Here is an 18400-nt window from a genome sequence, read left to right as displayed (position 1 = left end):
AGAATAGATATTAAATGATTGGATGAATACATTATAGAAGTGCCTTGCATATAAAGGCAACTGATATGACTAGGAGTTAGCAAAGAGATAAGCATAACAACTAAGCACATGTCCACTAGGAGTGGATTATCCTCCATTGTGCATAAATGTACGTGCAACAATGAGAAGATAAGAATGCAAAGGTGTATCTTGTAAAGAGATGTAGTAGACAACATGTGCTCAATTGGAGTACAAACTACTGCGTTTTCTACATGACAAATCATATGAATATGCAAACTCCTAGGTGTCTACATGACAACTAATATTCTAATGCACTAACCTAAGTAAACTTAAGTAAAGTGTGATTAGTAAATACTTAATTATGCCAACAAACCTTAACATGCGAAGGATTTTAGTGGGTTACTAATTATGCCTGATCACCCACCGCTCGACTTGACAACAAGAATTATATTTTGGACAACCATGAGCTGACCCAATATTACTTATATAGATTTACGATTTAATCACTTTCATTTCTAACTTTCCTTTCTTCTCATAGGGATGCCTTCTCCTCACATCCATTATGGCTTGACCCTTCCGATCTTAGGTATGTATCCTAGGAGATCCCGAGATCATATACAAATCATGTAACATATTGAGCATTTAGTATTTTAAAACATCTCAAGTTGATCTTATCTTAGAGGCATATTGTCAACACCTCTATATAAGTTAGGTTGATTATTATGCACAAAAGTGATTTGGTCCTTGCTTATAAAACATTTCATGCACAGTATATGCCAAGGGAAAGTGATTATGAAATATTTACAGTGATTACAAAGACAACTTATGTTATTTGCGTGACAACATTACTAGCAAACACTCTATATGCATGGCATCAAAATGATGTTCAGAGATTGCATAATAGTTCCATCAACAAACAATCTATGGCAACTTAGTAAGACCATTGTTTGCAATAATTAGTAAAAACAATGAGCAATGCGTATAAATGGCAACTTAGCAAGAAACAATGATTGCATAAACTGCAATTGAATGTTGCACTGCCTAGAGCAGACTTGAGATCACTAGCTGTGATGTTGTGGAATGCTAACTGGAATTGATGGAAAATGAAAATGACAATTCTAAAGCCTCTGCTAGGCTCACTATAATTGCAAAGCTTTTCCAATGATTCTGACTGTAAATGCAGACTCGGCTTGCAGCTATGAGACAAGATTTTTGTAGACTAAAGAAGCTTGAAACAATAAAAAGAAGGTGCTCGCATGGTCTTGGCGAGAGCAATAAATAAACAACTTGCAAACGTATTCTCGATTATAAGAAAAAGTCTGAGGTGGCGGGTACAAGGCCAGCTATCGGTCAATTAAAAGAGTAACTCCATTGATCTAAATTTTAAAAGAATTAGATCTGATAAAAAGATGGCAATCGCTTGAATTATAAGGAGCCAATATTAAGGATATACATAAAAATTATCCTTCCTCATGTTTTTAAAATATATTGGCATCATACTATCGTGACACCTCTATTTGTACATGCATATATACACATATATGTGTGTCTATGTGCATAAATTTAATCATGTAATTCTTTTGTATCATTATATTGATTTACGCACGTTTATATATATGCTTGTAGGTGCAAGTACAAATGTTAGGATAACATGGTTTCAATATATGGATATATAATTAGGAGACTACACAATGATCTCAAATTAAAAAAAGGTAACAATTTTAATATTATTAAATGCTTAATGTTTCCTTGATAAATGTTATGAACTGACTTGATAGCTCATGGTTGTCCAAGGTATATTCTTACTTGCCTAGTCATTAAATCCTTAACCAAGATGGTTGGAATCCATACCCGATGGCCTGTCGATGGACCCTTGGTGCCCCAATCTTTAGTTCCCATTTAGCAATACTTCCCCCCTTCGTCTTCTCCTACATCCAAGAACTTTCCACGATAACAACATACTCCTCAATTTAAATCAAGATAACTATAACCAAAAGTTATTTCATAATCATCATAACAACTAACCACCATTTCCACTAAACAACTAACATTTATAACTTCTTGTAAAAATAATAAATATTCATTTTCAGTTAAAATTGCAACAAACATCTAACAAGTCATTTTTTACTTGAATCAAAATGAACAATTATAATTTCCATTTCACGTGATCATAATATTCAACTGATTTATGTATCCAACTAGCATTCACATGAAATATATATAATGGCTATATGATTATTTAAATTAGCAAAATTTGTGATGTAACTGTTACCAATTTAACATACCTCCTAAATTGCTATGTTATGCTTGCCTTTATACCGAGCTAAGTGTTTTTAGTTGCTAAGAATACATATTACAGAATGAAAAAGATGCAGAAAGTAAAGTATAGAAATCAGTAAACAAGAAAATTGATCACTTTTATTCGAAATGCAAGTACCAAAACATACATTTTTTATTGAAATATTCAAAACTGTTTTGATAAGGTACAAAGTGTTCAAATTTTACACAGTACTTAAATACAATGCATTCAGATATCACACAAGCATTCTTAGCTCTTAACATAATATCTGAATAAACACACTATATAAATAGAAAAGTACTGAGAAGATAAAAGGAAAGGCCTCCATTGCATGAATGGAAGATTCGTTGTTCTGAATATTGATGGATTGAGCCCGCATCTCCACCTGGGAATAGACCTATAAAAAATGAAAGAAGAGAAAGGTCAGTTCATATGAACTGAGCAATGGAAAACTTTTCAGTTATCTATACACTACTGTTCCTACAACGTGGTTATTTAGATAACTATATTAAAAGACAAAAAGGCAAGAGAAAAATTTGAAAAATAAAACATGTTTATGCTAATGAGTTTGTTTCATGTGCAAATACAGGTATGAAGTTTGAGGTTGTTGAAGGATCTTGCATAAATTACACGCATGAAGCCTTTTGACTGAATCATGTAGAGGCCCAGACTGAAGGACTGAGGAGGCTATCAAAGGGACACACATAAATTATAAGCATGAAACTTTCTAATCAAATCATGTAGAGGTGAAGACTAAAGACATGGGGAGACTGTTGAGAGGGCATACGTAAATTACAAGTAGGGGACCTTCTAGTTGAACCATAGCAGAGGGTTGAAGACACGAGGAGATTGTTAAAGGGACGTACATGTGTTACAGGTATAAAACCTTTCAGTCAAATCATGGAGGGCATATGGTATTCTTAGTCTACAGGCTAATGGAATTGGATCTTTACAAATATACGGGCAGGAAATGAAAAAGATGTCAAACAAAAGAAGTTTTATGGAAAGATTTGGGATATGTAATGAAACTGAATAAAGCTACAACAATTAATGCAATAAGGCATAAGTGTTTCTATATTACTACCATAAATATTTCGGATATACATAGAAATCAACTTTCATTTTTAAATGGGTAAATCTGAAATATCATTAAGGAATACAGTCAGTGATTTTTTGCAAGTATTTGCCAATGAAAAAATGTACTTGCTGAAGATAAACACCATATTAAATGGTTTGGGACAGATTGCTGTTCATCTATAACAGGACAAAGCAATTTGGTTACAACACAGAGAGAGACTTCAATATTTTAAAAAAAGAAAAAAGAAAAAAAGCAAGATGCAATGAGTTTTAACAGAAACAGATGGTGTTATTCAGAGTTCATGTACTATCTCAGCATCATGCTAGCTGTGGATCAACAGTCATGTTACTTATCATAGAATCATAACAAAGTAACATCTCAACCAGTTTAACCTCATGAGTGGTTACGAATAAAAGTTCAAATTATTATTTTGGTATAACAATGAGCAATCAGTAGCAAATACCCCAACAAATATCATAGTGTCAAAGGACAGATCATTGGCATAATAGAATGTCAGCGGGGAAGTTCTCCATGTTTGAACCTTAACTATCCAAGATGTACGAATATGCTCATGAGAGGCACAAAGTGATCAGCAAATACTCATGATAGTTATTCTATGACAAAAATGAATATAGTGATTAGAAGTGCAATCATTGTGGTAATGTAGTCATGAGTCAAAGCTATAAATTTTGAAGGGCTTGTGCTACAAAATCAATGCATTAAGAGTTACAAATCTGAAGCAAACATACCAGTAAACCTTTATGGCAGATATTACAAGAAAAAAAACACTCATTAATCTTGAAGGCGTCAGAGAAAACCAATAGAATCCTTTGGCAATCTCTATCAAACTTGAGAATCCTAGCAGCAGCCAGTCACAAGTTAGTTACAGGTTACCAAATACATTTCAGCAGAGGACTTTTAACTAAGACATCAACTTGTGCTGCAAGTAGACAATGGACATCCTTCTTTTCAACATAGCAACATGGGTAACGAGGTATTGATATTCAAAGATAATGTGCAGATAGAATAGTAGATAAGTAACAGAAGCAGGAAGTGCATGTGTCACAAGAATATATGATAGAAATGTGTAAGCAAGATATAGCCTATCGAAAGAAATGACAAAGAAGATTATGGTGCTTATATTTTCATGCACACAACACAAAGTTGGATGGAAGCAGGAACCATGCTTGCAAAGAGAGAGACAAGGAGCGCCTAATAGAAATGGATGTATTGAACACAAATCTCTTTGTCAAAGCAAAGAACATGAAACACAAAACACTAGCAGCACCTTAACATATCCCACAGATATTTCATTGCCTCAAGAATATCATAAAATAGAGGTATTACAACAACAAATTCATTGCATAACCCAGCTAGCAAGCTCAAGCCGTCCAATGAAGAAACCCAGATTTGAAAGAAGCATGGAGTTTTAATCAGAAAATTCATGGCCATGAAAGGAGAACTCACCAAGTAACAATAGCTGAACCAAAACCCTTAAGAAAAACGTCCAACTCATGGCATTTGAGTGAGAGATCATAACAGTCATAGTGTCCAACAAAAAACCCACAATGGAACACAAAAAGTATGGCGTCCACGGCATGGCGACCAGTAAGGAAACACCACCAGTTAACTTTCATGTAATATTCATGAAAATCCGTTGCCAAAGCAAAGGAGGAAGCCATCCAAACAAAGGAAAAAACCCAACAAAAATGGCATCAACAGAACTAGTTGAAACCTGTGTCCAACTTCGACGCCCATGAATAAATCCACATGGAAGAAACTCATGAAAGAATTAGCAAAAAATGGCATCCAAAAGGGCAAATAACTCTCATGGCATGATGAATTCTGCAAGAGAAAACAAGAAGAGATCATGGCGTCCAATGCAGAGATAAAATCATAGGAAGAAACATGGTCGTGGCTAGGGTTTGAAAAACGGTCTTTCCTCCTTGTGCAAATGAAGATATCAAATGAACAAAACAAAGCAACTTCACCTTTTGCCCTTAATTATATTTGTTGTATTTGATAGGATTTCGGGTCCATACTATGAAGAGCCTTGATTATTGTTTTCTAAAACTCTTTAGTATGTTTTATAAATTTTATATATATTAAAGGAATAATGTTTGTATTTTATTCATTTAATGCATATAAAACTTATAAAAATATACTTTATATTTATTAATATTAATGTGAAAAAATTGTTAATTATTAAACACACTAATATTAATAAATATTAAAAAAAGAAGTTTTAAATTGTAAAATTAATATATCAAATGGCTATAATTATAAAGCCTTTGATTTTATTGATTAAATAAAGGGAATTAAGAAGAGTTCCAGATTTTTTATTCTAAATGCAAGGAGAGCTTTTAGTGGATATTTTTGAACTCCAAAGAGACGTTCAATTAACTCTTTCATGCAAAGACAAGTTCTATTTTAGCAAAAATGAATTGTTGGAGTTAACTGAACGTTACATGCAATAATAGGATTAAGTATGGAGCTATTTTTGGAGGCTAGGGGCAGTTCGAGTTTCCCATGTAGTGATGGAGCACTTTAGTGCTAGTTTTGGTCATTTATGGAGCGGTTAAGGTCAGTTTTGCATGCAACTCATGATGAGAGCATGTTTTATGTATATTTTTGCATAATTATGAGGAGTTTTACATGTTATACTTTTGGGTTACTTGAGAAATCTGAATTAGGGTTATGAGTTCTATATATTGTACATTCACCTCATTAGGAGGGATCTTCTTTCGGATTCAAGTTTTTGCACATTGCAGATTTTGAGTTGATTGTAAGAGTGAATTGTAGCAAAGGTTTTTTCAGCATTGGTTATAGAGACTCAGCGGTTCCTTGTCATTGATTCTCGTGCAATATTGTGGATTCTTTACTTTCATGTTGTGTTCACCTTCATTCAAGTTATATTCCTTATTGCAAATTTGAATCTTGATACGTGCGATTACAGGTCTTTGTTTGTGATCATTGTTCTTTTTGCAAAAAATTGGTAGAATCTAGGTTTTGCTTTCAAAGCAGAAGATCTCGGTCCTTGCATAGAAACACTTTCGTGATTGCATATTTGTCTGAGTATTGTGAATCAATTGTGTCTTTCATAATTCATGTTGATTTGATCAAAGTTACATTCAAAACCATTGGTGTATCACTTCATTTAGGTTAGTATACATTATTTGTCATTCACTTCTCATCCCTTATCTCGCGTATAATTTAGGTTTAGGTGATCACTATTTAGGAACCGACCTAGCTTCCAAAGATTCATCTCTCGTTTTAGGACAACCCACCACCCGAGAGAGTTTCCATGTTTCAACAGGATGGCTAGATTTTGCATCTTGCTATAGGCGCAATCCTGATTGACAATAGTAACAACATCTACAAATGCTCCTTTGATCTGCAACAAGCTCTACCACTTGCCTTGGGGCCTCTTCTCCACCCTCATCTTCTTCTCCATCTATGTCACATACACTTTCTCTTTGCCTTTTCACCACTTCAACTCTCCTAATTCTGCTTCAAGCAATTCCTCTACCATTCTCTTGATGGCATCTTGGCTCATTCCTTTAGGAGGCATGATGTTAGCCTCTGGTTCACCTTTTGTTGACATAGACTAAAGCTAAACATCAAACCTTTTGCTTTAACACCAATATGGTACAGAGTGACAAGTGCTCCTCAAGAATCCTTATTGTCTTTCTCAATAGGGTATGTTTCTAGGCACCAAACAATGGTCCTTGCACCAATAGCCTCTCCAAGGTTGGTCTCACCCTTCAGCGTTGCTCTTAGGCCCTCCGTAGAGTCCTTTTCCAATTAGAGAAACTTGATAATCAGTTGGAGTCACAACTACTTATATCTATAACCCTATTCCCTAAGACCTTCTTAGGGAACTCCTTTCACTTGTAATCAAAGATCTTATCACCAAGTCATAGGAAACATGCATGAGTGCCCTTTCGTACCCTCATGAACTATACTACCCCGATTGACCCTCTTGATGTCATCAATAATGACCCACAATGTGCTTTGTGCAAATAGGCCTAGTAAGAGACCTAAAACAATTAGCCCTCCAACTTGACTAACTTGGTCCTTACTCCCAAACTTCCTTAACAAGGCCCAAATAAATCACAGTTTTTTATATCCTTTTGGGACCATCTTGAAATATCACAAAATTGGACGTGGGTTCTTCTTTTGACTAGGTCAACCAAAATTGAGCCCAAATAAGCGTATTAGGCCTAACGAATGAGGGTTTGTTCAATCTGCACCCAAATGAATTGACCAAGACAAAAGGACAATTAGTCTAATCTTGCCTATGTCTAGAGACTCTGGATCAACAATAAGTTGTCACCCATACACCATAAAATCACCCATACACCATAAAATCTTCGCAACACACCTTTCCCTCTGTGTCAAGCTTGTCACATCCAAATGCCAAGCCTAGGGCTTCATGGAAAAATACAAGGATTGATTAGGTTCCTCCAAAATCAAGTGCATCGTGTAGAGTATAGGTGACCCTAATGTTCCTCCAAGATTTTGCCAGATCCTATGGTGGAATGTTAGGTTAAGGCCATGAGTTTCCAAAACCCTCAATTGGACTGCTTTTCTAAACCAATGTCCACAAAATTGCTTGTAACTTGCTTCAACAATCTCCAAATGTCTCCAAACAAAGTGCAATGCAAAGCTGACTCATAGGGCTATCCAACCATGTCTATTGATTTAATGGCCCAATCAATATACATTTGTATAATCACTGAAAGTAACAGAAAAATAGTAACTCCAATGAAACAACAAATCAATCACTGTAGTTCCTTGCCAAAGTTCATCATTACATGTTGAATTGACACCAAGGCCCTTAAACATGTCTCCTCCAATTGTTCCAATCGAAGTTTAAACCAAGTGGCTGTTGGTGTGCAAGTAATTGTAGTTGCTATGAAAGTTGTCAAAGGTGCACTTTGACACCATTGCAACTTCAAGACAACTTTTACATTTTAATGCATTTTTTGCATTTGCCACATCCAAGTGACTCCAAACTCCCTAAAAACATCCCAAATGACTCTTTGGGACCCTAAAATTCCTCTACCCAAGATTTGGCGTGGTTTGACCCAATTTGATCATAATTGCTCATATGGGAACAATTAGGCCATTACAACTAATCAGGTCACAAACTTTATTGCAAAACATAGCAAATCAACTTTAGTAGCCTTCACAAGGCTTTATTACAACGTCAAGACAAAAATGGAGGGTTGTTCCTTGTTCAACCTTGGTTAAGGAGGATGCTCTTGCACTAGCAAATCTACAAGGGCTATTATGCTTACAGTTTACATCATCTAGCAACACATAAGGAAGCAAGGGATAACAGATATTGTGAATTTGCGAGCAAAGAGAATTCAAGTAATTATTCCATAATTCCTAAACCAACTATAGGGGCATTGCGTCATAGCTAAGGAAACATTGTGTCTAATGTTGAAAAGTAATATAAATATTAAAACAATGACAAGAAAAAAAGTGTTTACATGTTCAAGGCAATAAAGTTTCAAAAAAGTGATCCTAAATTATAACAAGACACTCATGAGTCTGTTATAGAGTGTATGACAGAGAGGAGAATATGAATGTTTGAAAACCAAAGTGAAGATCCATTATAGTGAGTTGAACGAAAAGGATGTTGCAAAATAGAGTTTCAATGACTAAGAAATGTAAAATAGTGCATGATATTTGATACATTTCTCTACTATGACAATAACATCAGTGATGCTCCATGTAGAAGTAGTGATGGCAATCATTGAAGAAGAATAATGAATGACTAGCATCCAATGACGAAGATAGTGCTTTTAAATTTTTTCATGACTTCATTGGAGGGAGACTCAAAAATTATTGCAGAGGTACCTATAAAGGTTTAAAGCACAACATGGGTCATGAAGATCTCCATTGCCATGCCATGAACAACAAAGAAAATGTGAAAGCTAGAACGTGAGAAAAGTAACCTGGACATGACAACATATCCTCTTGTTGAGGATTTCAAGAAAATTACACTTCAGTAAGTAACCTTTCTCAAATATTTGGTTCTTAATCAGAAACATCTGAAATTAAGAGATGCAAAGTATTATTTGCTTACCCTGATTCTATGATTGCGATATGTTGGGGCAGTTATGTTTTCAGAGGGTTTATATTGGATTTGGCCTCAATCATTGCAATTCAGATAATTTGTTTGGATTTCATGGAAAATGGAAATGCAACCCATGAGAAATTTATTTTTCTTAATGTGTTGCCCCTATGGTGATTAAAATGAGTTAGCAAGCTTTTGACCAAGTTGGTTTATTTGTAAGTTCATATTTTGAGAACATCTTTCTTGGTAGATATGGTTTTGATAAATATGTGATGTTTTCCATAGAGAATTATATTATGATATTACTATTAGGATTCAAGTGTGTAGTTTTTTAGTCAATTTCATTGACAAATATTTCATCACTATCTATTCACAAGAACCTATTTCCCATAAGAATCAATGGTACATGTAGAACTCGTTGCATCTAGATTGATGAGCTAAAGAGATTTTATTATGAATGTTCATGACACACAACAATTGATAAATACTTCCAAATGGACCAGCAAGCTAAGTAGACTTAAGCTTTAGGGAAATTCTATGCTCAAGAACACATAATTTGGAGTGTTACTCAGATGGCTTGTTTCCTAGGAAGGCACAATGCTTCATATTTGTGAGCATCACCTAGATGTAATGAATGCTAGGTATACCATTCATTCTCATGACAAATGCTTTCTTTTGAACCACTACTCATAAAACATGACCAATGAATTTGACTCGAAACCTACACATCTATCATGGATTTGATTTTTCCATTCACTATGTGAATATGTTGACATAATTATCACCAATGTTGGGCTTAAATGATTTAGACAATAGGTCTATGGAGATAAACAAAATTTTATTTCCTGCTAAGAAATTATTTATATATAACAATAACTACATTTCATGCTTGAAAAGGATATCAAGTTAAAATACTTTTGGACAAGAATTGTAAAGCTCATTTCTGTAAGTCACTATAACTAACATTAAATTTTTGCACTAAAACAAGTTAAATGTAAATATACCATTTTTTATTAAAACACAATCAATTGCATGTTACATTATTAGTTCCTGTCAGGGAACTATATACAAGGGCTTGGAGTTTATCTAGTTGATATTTTTTCCCAGTGAATCAGAAGCCACTTCTAATTAATGCTAATTTATTTTTTGAAGATTTAAATTTGAAACATGCTCTGAGATTAATAGAATAGAAACATAGTTGCCTGTTACTGGCTTCAACAGAAAGCTGTAGAAAGTTAGAATAGAAATGGAAGTTCCCAATGCAAGAGAACACATGACATACAATGTATCTATTCATGTGTTGCAGACAGAATACCGACTCCTCTGTATGTTATCAGGCAACAAAATATCATGAAATGTGGTCTCTGAAACTTTCTATGGGTCTTCTGCATTGGTGAGATGGCATTCTATTGATTTTTTATCTTTTCTATTCCTTCTTGGTGGCATTTAGTTGTAAGAACATGTGTACCACATGCCACCTTTCTATTACTTTTTGGCGGCATTCAATTTTATGTAAATGCCTATCACATGCCAGTTATCCCAGCAAAGGGTGCAGTAGTGTGGGGGTCAAGTAGAAAGTGAGTTGAATAGTTTGTTAGATGAGAGAAAAGGTGCAGTAGATGAAAGAGAGAACTTGTTACAAAAAAAAAATTTTAAACCTGGAATTCTGGGCATGTTTTCCAGGGGATGACATTTATTTTTGGGCTCTCGTTCACATGGATTATCTGCACTTCAAATTTTGGTATGCATGTCAACCAAGGTAGTTGCAATAATGACATCTGATAAATAATTGTAACATTACACTTTATGCATATTCATACTTTGTTCCTTAACCAGGCATGGCTAGGGTCCTGATCAGTTTATCGTAAACTGTTACACAGGTAATTCTGATTTCTTTACTTTTTGTTGTGTTTAATCTTTAGATTGCTAGTTATGTTTTCAAGCTTGAAATCAATATTGATAATTTTAGAACTAAAGCTGATGTGTCTGGTAATGTATTTTTCTCTTGCCTTAATGGCAATAGTGCATTGTTTAGTTAAGATTGTAAACATGGGCGAGGCTTGAATATGCACTATCATCACACCACAACCTCTCACTATATATGTATTGCTTCAGTCAGAGATTTGAACTGAATTTTTCTTACACCAAACTCCTTTTGACCTGTGATCCTCAATTGGAAATATAGCTACTTATTTCAATTACACTACATGCCCCTAGATTTGATATCTTCATCGTGAAACGTGTTAGCTGGTTATATTTTGCAATTGCAATTATAGGCTCTGGGAAGAGACCTGCATAATGTTCTGATTATGGAACACTCTCTACAAGAACATGAAAAAAAAACTACCTGTATCTTTTTTTGGCTTTAGAAGACATGAAATATTCAACTCTTTTATATTACATTAAAACCACAATAGGACCAATTCTTGTTATCTCAAGGCCATGGGGTAAAGCCCATTCACTCTTATTTAAATTAGACAGTGCAATCCCTTAATGGCCAACCATTATCATTACTTTTCAAAAAATGACAGTAGGTCAATAGGACAGTAGGATGAGCAAAATCATCAACCAATTTTTGCATACAAGTTGTTTTGTTTTTCCTTAGGCTAGATAAATGTTGGCAGAGGTCATGGAGTACCTTTAACAACGTGTGGTTTACTCTTAGACCACACTTTATAGATCTGTAAAGGTGTAAGCATATGCCTTGTTCTAATGCGGCTCATACTTGCTAGATCATTACATTTTTCTTGTCTCATTGTCTGCTGGAATTATGAGAAGTCTAAATGCACTGGGGTTATTCAATCATAGTTCACACTCTCACACAAATTTTACTTGTTCTTTCCTGATATCTAGTTTCAGCTCATGGGTTAAAGTAGTTAGTTATGAGAGATGTTGCATTTGCTTGTACTTATTACCTTTAATTTTTTTACATTATTTTTTTTTGTGGCTCTTATAATTTAGGTTGAGTGCTATTTTGGTAGTCTTTTGCAGTAGAGGATATTAAGGATGAGACAATTGATGAATGCACTGGAAGTTTTTTAAGTGCACAACCTTCCAAAGCTAAATATGACATTTTGGCTTATATTGTTTCTAGTTTTGAGTCTTGGCATTCTTTTTCTTCTAGAAGCTATTTCATTGATTGTGTATCTCATTCTTTCATGCATATATTATGGGTTGCAGATACTACCTTCTCAATAATGAATCAAAAAATATATTATTATTTGATCTCATTCTTCATATTTGACTGCAGTTTAAACACTTAAAAAGACAATGTAGAGACACTGTTTTTGGAAAAAACAAAGCAATAGATTTAGTCATCTATAGATTCAACCTCTTTTATTTTTAAACAATTCTGATTCTTATATATACTTAAAATTGAAGTTTTTAAATCTTTCTTAGGATGCAAAACTAACAATGGTTATTTGCCTACAAAATAGGCATTTATGATCTTCAGGCTGCATGTCTATATAGGTTTACTTCTGCAAAAAACAACATTTAATGAGTGGGTAAACAAATTTGTTGTGCTGCCAAAAATACCTGTGTAATGGAACATCAACTCAGTAAGAATTTGGAACATTTAAAGTAATGAAAAAATCAACATTTTTGTTGTGATGAACCTAACATCCCACCATAGTTGGGATAAGCATGAAAGTGCCCAAGAACTAGATGTTTGTAATTGTAAAATTTAGAAGTTTTCTCTTGCTAGAGTAGGTGAATTTATGGTAACATTTTGCCTAATCTATCCATAGATGCACTTCTAGATGTATGTATGTAAAGTGAAAATCTTAAATATAAGGGAGTTGTAGCAAATGTCTTTGGATTGCAGCACAAGTAATTTTAAAGTTGGACATGGTATCATTGAAGCGATACATCACAATTAGCATATAGCTTGGATAACATGATTGCCAACAAGCCATTTGTATTGATAATGAAGAAATGGGCACAATTTGCAGTAAACTTTAGTGATTAAAAATATCTTAAATATTCATCACTGTTACATTGGAGTTTTTTTTTTTACTTTTTGGTTTGATTTTTTGAAGTTGAAGAGAAAATGAGGAGATTGAGTTTTCGGGTTCCATTCCTTTAAATAGCCAGCATGCCCATATGATTATTATGGTGCTTTTTGGAATAGTGTTTAGAAAATTATGGAAGATTTTGCAGAGAAAAATTACCAAGGCCAGTATAATTGATTATTACAGGGCTTTTAGGATTGATGTTAGTAATTTACTCAAGGATTTTGCAGAGAAAAGGGATACCGACATAATGGGAATGCCTCTATGGTTGACTCTTGTCATGTCCCCTTTCTAGCGACATGACTTCTACAGTAGATTTTCCTATCATTGACTCTCGTAGGCAAATAATTTTGGAGAGAGAGTCATTCTGTTGATGGATGATTGCATTTTGCTCTCGGAGAGTTATAATTAATCCTACATCCAGTAAGCGGGGCCTACTTGTTCTAATGTTGAATAGAGATTGCACTTTTAATTTTATAAAGTTATTTATTTAACTTTATAAAGTTATTTAATAATAAACTGCATTATAATAAGATATTATAAAAGGTGTTTCTAGAAGCTTCCAGTGACTTCTCAAAAAAGTGAATAAATAAAGGACAGGAGGCACCCATTTGAACAAGCAGTTTTGTGGATTCGACTTCTATTCTTGTTGGAGCAATTTGTAGTCACTTGGTCTGCAAATTCTCAAATTATCTCTGGGAACGAAAACTCCCATTGATAAGCAATTTTGAGGGTGTGGAATATCACTCGAATTATTGCAAATTGGAGGTGACGTTACAGTCATTTCATCAGGGCAGAAATCTAGGTTTAAGGCAGATTTAAGGATTATTACATTGAAACTGTTAGCAGTAAAGGAAGGCATTGAAGCAAGAGAACCATGGCTTACAAAGGAAATCCCTCATACCAACTCTTAACAGCAGAGGCACCTTTAGTTTTTTTGTTGCTGGAGCATTCATGAGCATCGATTTACTCTGAAGATTGAGACGCAATATCAATAGAGATTGGCCGAGGGTATTAAGAGGAATCAGAGATTGGTAAGTTGTCTTAATTATTTTCTCCACAAATAAATTCGCGCGGTCTGTTCTTGGACTCCAGATTTCGGAATCGTCATTGAAGAAGGCGGAAGGCATATTCTAAATTGTTCCAAATCACATGCGATTCATAGCACCATCCACCTTGACGTCAGGCAGGTTAAGTTTTAATCAGTTCGGGCCCCATTCTGAAGGTTGCAAATTATATTAACCATCTGCAATAATCCAGCAGTAATGATAGACGGGTCAAGGACGAGCAGGAGGATACAACCCTGATTTATTGGTTTTAATCGCACCGTAGTGGTGTCTCAGCCGGATTAAGGAGGGCAGACAGAAACAGACCCGATTCCACCAATTTGATCAGCAGGGTTACTTTTAGACAAGGGAGGAGCGCCATTCTGAGAAATTCATGCTTATGGCAATTATGGAAGCGAAAAAAAATCCAGGTTCTTGATAATAATTTCATTTGAGAACTAGGTACGGAATTAACTATATCCAGGCACCGTTATTCATCTTCAATTGTTACAAATATTGTAAGGACTTGTTATTGTCATTAAAGTTTGTAACAGATCAGTCAATAAATGCAAATTACAATAAGTTTTTTTATTTCTGAATATTGTTGGTGTTTCAATTATCATTGCATTTGTCATAACCATCTTAGGTGGTGAAATTGTTTGAGACAATACATACCCATTTAACAGTTGCATACCAAGTACTTGACAAACTGTCATAGTTCAGTATTGGTTTATCTCAGTGGTTTATAGTAAGGGCCATCTCAACTCTTCTTTGTGAGAATTCTCAATTTTCTTAGATTTCCCTTTTTGTTGTTGAAGAGTCTCTTAATAATTTGCTTCAACCTCACTATACTAGGGTCGATGAATAGGTAGAAATCTCTTAATGGATTCTCTCTACCTTTTCTTTTTGCCAAATTATTAATCATCATATATGGATCAGATATCTTTAATGCTCACACCTGCCTTCTCTGATGCACTCCTTGATTATAGAGTTCAATGATAATGTTTTCATTTTATTTTTTAAATTTTGAAACTTTTAGATGAATTAATTTTTCTGCATTGATGTTTAGATATAGTTTCCTCTCCTTTCTGCATCAATGGTATAGAGAAATCTCTGCAATTCTCATCATTAAGCTTGGCTTGATGATCAATTCTTTGTCTTTTTTTCCAATTGATTAGTCATTCGAGCTTTATCAATTCCCCTATTTTCTAAAACTTCCTTGCCTTGCCAGTATTTGGCATGAACTTCCCTGCAATGTAGCTCTTGTTTGTTGTGCACACAACTGGTTATTTTTAGTTTTACTATTGGTTTGCAGCAGTTTGTTCAACTAAGAGGAACACTTGGCTTAATGAACACTATTCCTAATTTTAAAGATAAATGTATATGGAGGATATGTGGTTTCTATTTATTGGGCAATAACCACTTTAGAAACTATTTAGTAAGGAGATCTACATGTAGTGAACACTAGAGAAAAAATGTTTACAATGTTTTAGTTGTTCTTCAATTTGGGTTTCATGACCTACTTGATAGGAAATATGACCATCCTTATTATAAACACAACAACCAAGACATTTACATTTGTAAGCAATATTTACATACATTTTATGTACTTTTATCTTCTGTTAAAGCTTTCATTCATTTTACTTGTAGTGTCTTGTTTTTTTTTTTTTTTTCAAATTTTGGTAGAGGCTTACATTTGATGAGGCTTCAAAGTATGTTGCAAAACACCATTTACTAGAATGGATAAAGCTTCAAACTCTGGCTCAACTTTAAGACAAAAGAACTTCAATAGGACACTTAGTTAGGCTTACCTAAAGCATTCCGTTTTAACATCTATTTCCATCTCTTTCTACCAACTGTAGAAAACACTTACATTTATTGGAGTTTCAAGAAACATGCTTTTGTATTTTGTAAGTTTTCCCTACAATTTCACATAATATTTCATAAGTGGCGTTCCTAGTTTAAATATTTTTTCAGAATAAATTGATATTTAATTATGATTACTTGACTTTAGTATAATATGTATTTCTACTTTGTTTTATATTGACTTAGTATAAAAGTTAATGGTTAAAGGTGATTAACTTTGTATCTACATTATCTTTTCATGTCTAAAATTTGGAGAGATGAAAGGAGAATACTTTCCACCAAATGTGGATATCATTTTGAAGAATCAAATTCCTGCTGAACATAATTCAGGGAGAGTGGCATGTAATACATTTAATCCCTTCTACATTTCTACCTTTCACTATCTATTCCTATATTAGTACTAGCATACCTATCTCAGCACTTATAACCTCCAAATTAAATGATCAAAGTCACTATCTGTTTGCAGCATATATTCACACATGCAAATGGAACTGAACAGACTAGTATTGTTTTCAGTAATACAATGCTCGCTATTTCTAAATTTTTATGACAACTTTAAGAGAGTATAAACATTAACTATTATAGATAGTTCATTAATTGAACTGAGCTATGCATTCATTATCATCCAAGAAAGTAATTTTCTTTACCTAGCACAAAGATTTACCTTACAACCCTAATGTTATTAGATTTTTATAATTACTGTGAGTGTTATTTGTGGTTTTAAAATTTGATTCAGTATAAAGTCTTATTTATAATTATTCCAAATCACATTTCCTAGTCTATCATGTAGGTACAAGAGAATTTTAAAAAAAAATCCTGCAACTCTTTTACGGTTTCTAGGAAAACAAGGAACTCCAAATTTGATTGAGGAAATCGTTGTACTTCTAGATATCCCACAACCTTTTACAGTGCATCTCTTATTTTTCTAAATTAAAAAATCTATGATATCCGCACTAAAATAAGATTTACTAATAAATGATTATTAAAACATAAAAATGTAAGTAATATATAATAATTATATTAATAATACTCGTTAATGGGGTCTTTGAGGGTTCAATCTCTTGCAACGGTTAGACTTCATTCAACTTGGTAGAAAGCTTTTGAACTATTACATCCATGAGGTAAGGGAGAAAGTACAAGATTGCATTCAAATACCAAATACACCAGTAGATTTGACAAAAGAAATTGATTATATTACCACACCATATTGTTCCTCTCTCCTCTCTACATTCCATCCCCATCTACATCAGATTGCCTTCTTTATGTTGTAGAATTGACCTTTTAACTCCCCAAAGAGTTTGTGCAAGATGGTTGACCTTCCATCTTCAAAAAACCGTCATTTTGCAAAAAATGTTGACAGCAACATTTTTTGACAACTTTACATTTTTTTACACATTTTTGAGAATTTGGCTCTTTTGCTAACTCATGCCTATTTGACACCATATATAGGTTGAAAAGGCTTACAATTTACATGTTTGCATGACATTTTAGTACCCCTCGGGGCCTTTGACTGACATTGATCAACTTTGACTAATCCTTGACCTTGATTGAACACCTAATTACATGAAGTGAAATAACTATTTCACTAACCTATTATGACTCAAAACATAAATACAATACTTTGACTGTTCAACATACCAATTGCCAAAAATGATGGCTTCATCCAATTCAACAACTTGAACCTTGTTGTTTTCACTTCATTTTTCTACGTCCATAGATAACACATTGCCTCTGCATTAAGAGACTCCAATTCTATACTGTTTGTGGTCTTGCATTGACCCATCACCATCTTCTTGTCATCTTGAACCTCTTCTTGCATGGGGTTAGCTTTGTAACTTCATTCCTCTTATTGCATTATGTCTAATTCCAATATTGTTTGTCAATAATAGAAAAAAATTAGCATCACATTTTGCATACATAATTACAAGAGTACTTTCTAAAATAATATTTAATTCATAGTCCATTTTAATGATGTAAGAGTGGACTTTCTTTGCTTATCAAATTCAA

At 33.9% G+C, this 18400-nt stretch overlaps 1 protein-coding gene and 1 pseudogene across 2 annotated transcripts; one reads left to right on the top strand and one right to left on the bottom strand.

Annotated features, from left to right (window-relative positions):
- Positions 1-2396: 2396 nt before the first annotated feature.
- On the bottom strand, positions 2397-5382 carry LOC149568826 (uncharacterized). Of its 2 annotated transcripts, XM_089821704.1 has the most exons (3): positions 4845-5341; positions 4127-4235; positions 2397-2696 (listed from the first exon to the last, which is right to left on the bottom strand). In XM_089821704.1, exons 1-3 carry the CDS (start codon positions 5057-5059, stop codon positions 2556-2558), a joined length of 465 nt encoding a protein of 154 aa, XP_089677830.1. In that variant the 5' UTR covers positions 5060-5341; the 3' UTR covers positions 2397-2555. The 2 variants fall into 2 exon arrangements, 1 of the variants encoding a protein (XP_089677830.1); XR_016362654.1 differs by lacking the exon at positions 4127-4235 and having other exon boundaries at positions 4845-5382.
- Positions 5383-9175: 3793 nt separating this feature from the next.
- Positions 9176-17322, top strand: LOC149568825 (potassium channel KAT2-like; annotated as a pseudogene).
- Positions 17323-18400: the final 1078 nt, after the last annotated feature.

The sequence above is a fragment of the Cupressus sempervirens genome, chromosome 3 (assembly GCF_028749045.1).
Source record: "Cupressus sempervirens isolate cs-2001-9-10 chromosome 3, ASM2874904v1, whole genome shotgun sequence".
Classification (NCBI taxonomy): domain Eukaryota; kingdom Viridiplantae; phylum Streptophyta; class Pinopsida; order Cupressales; family Cupressaceae; genus Cupressus; species Cupressus sempervirens.
The sequence above is the reverse complement of the archived record's forward strand: the minus strand, read 5'-3'. Positions and strand labels throughout refer to the sequence as shown.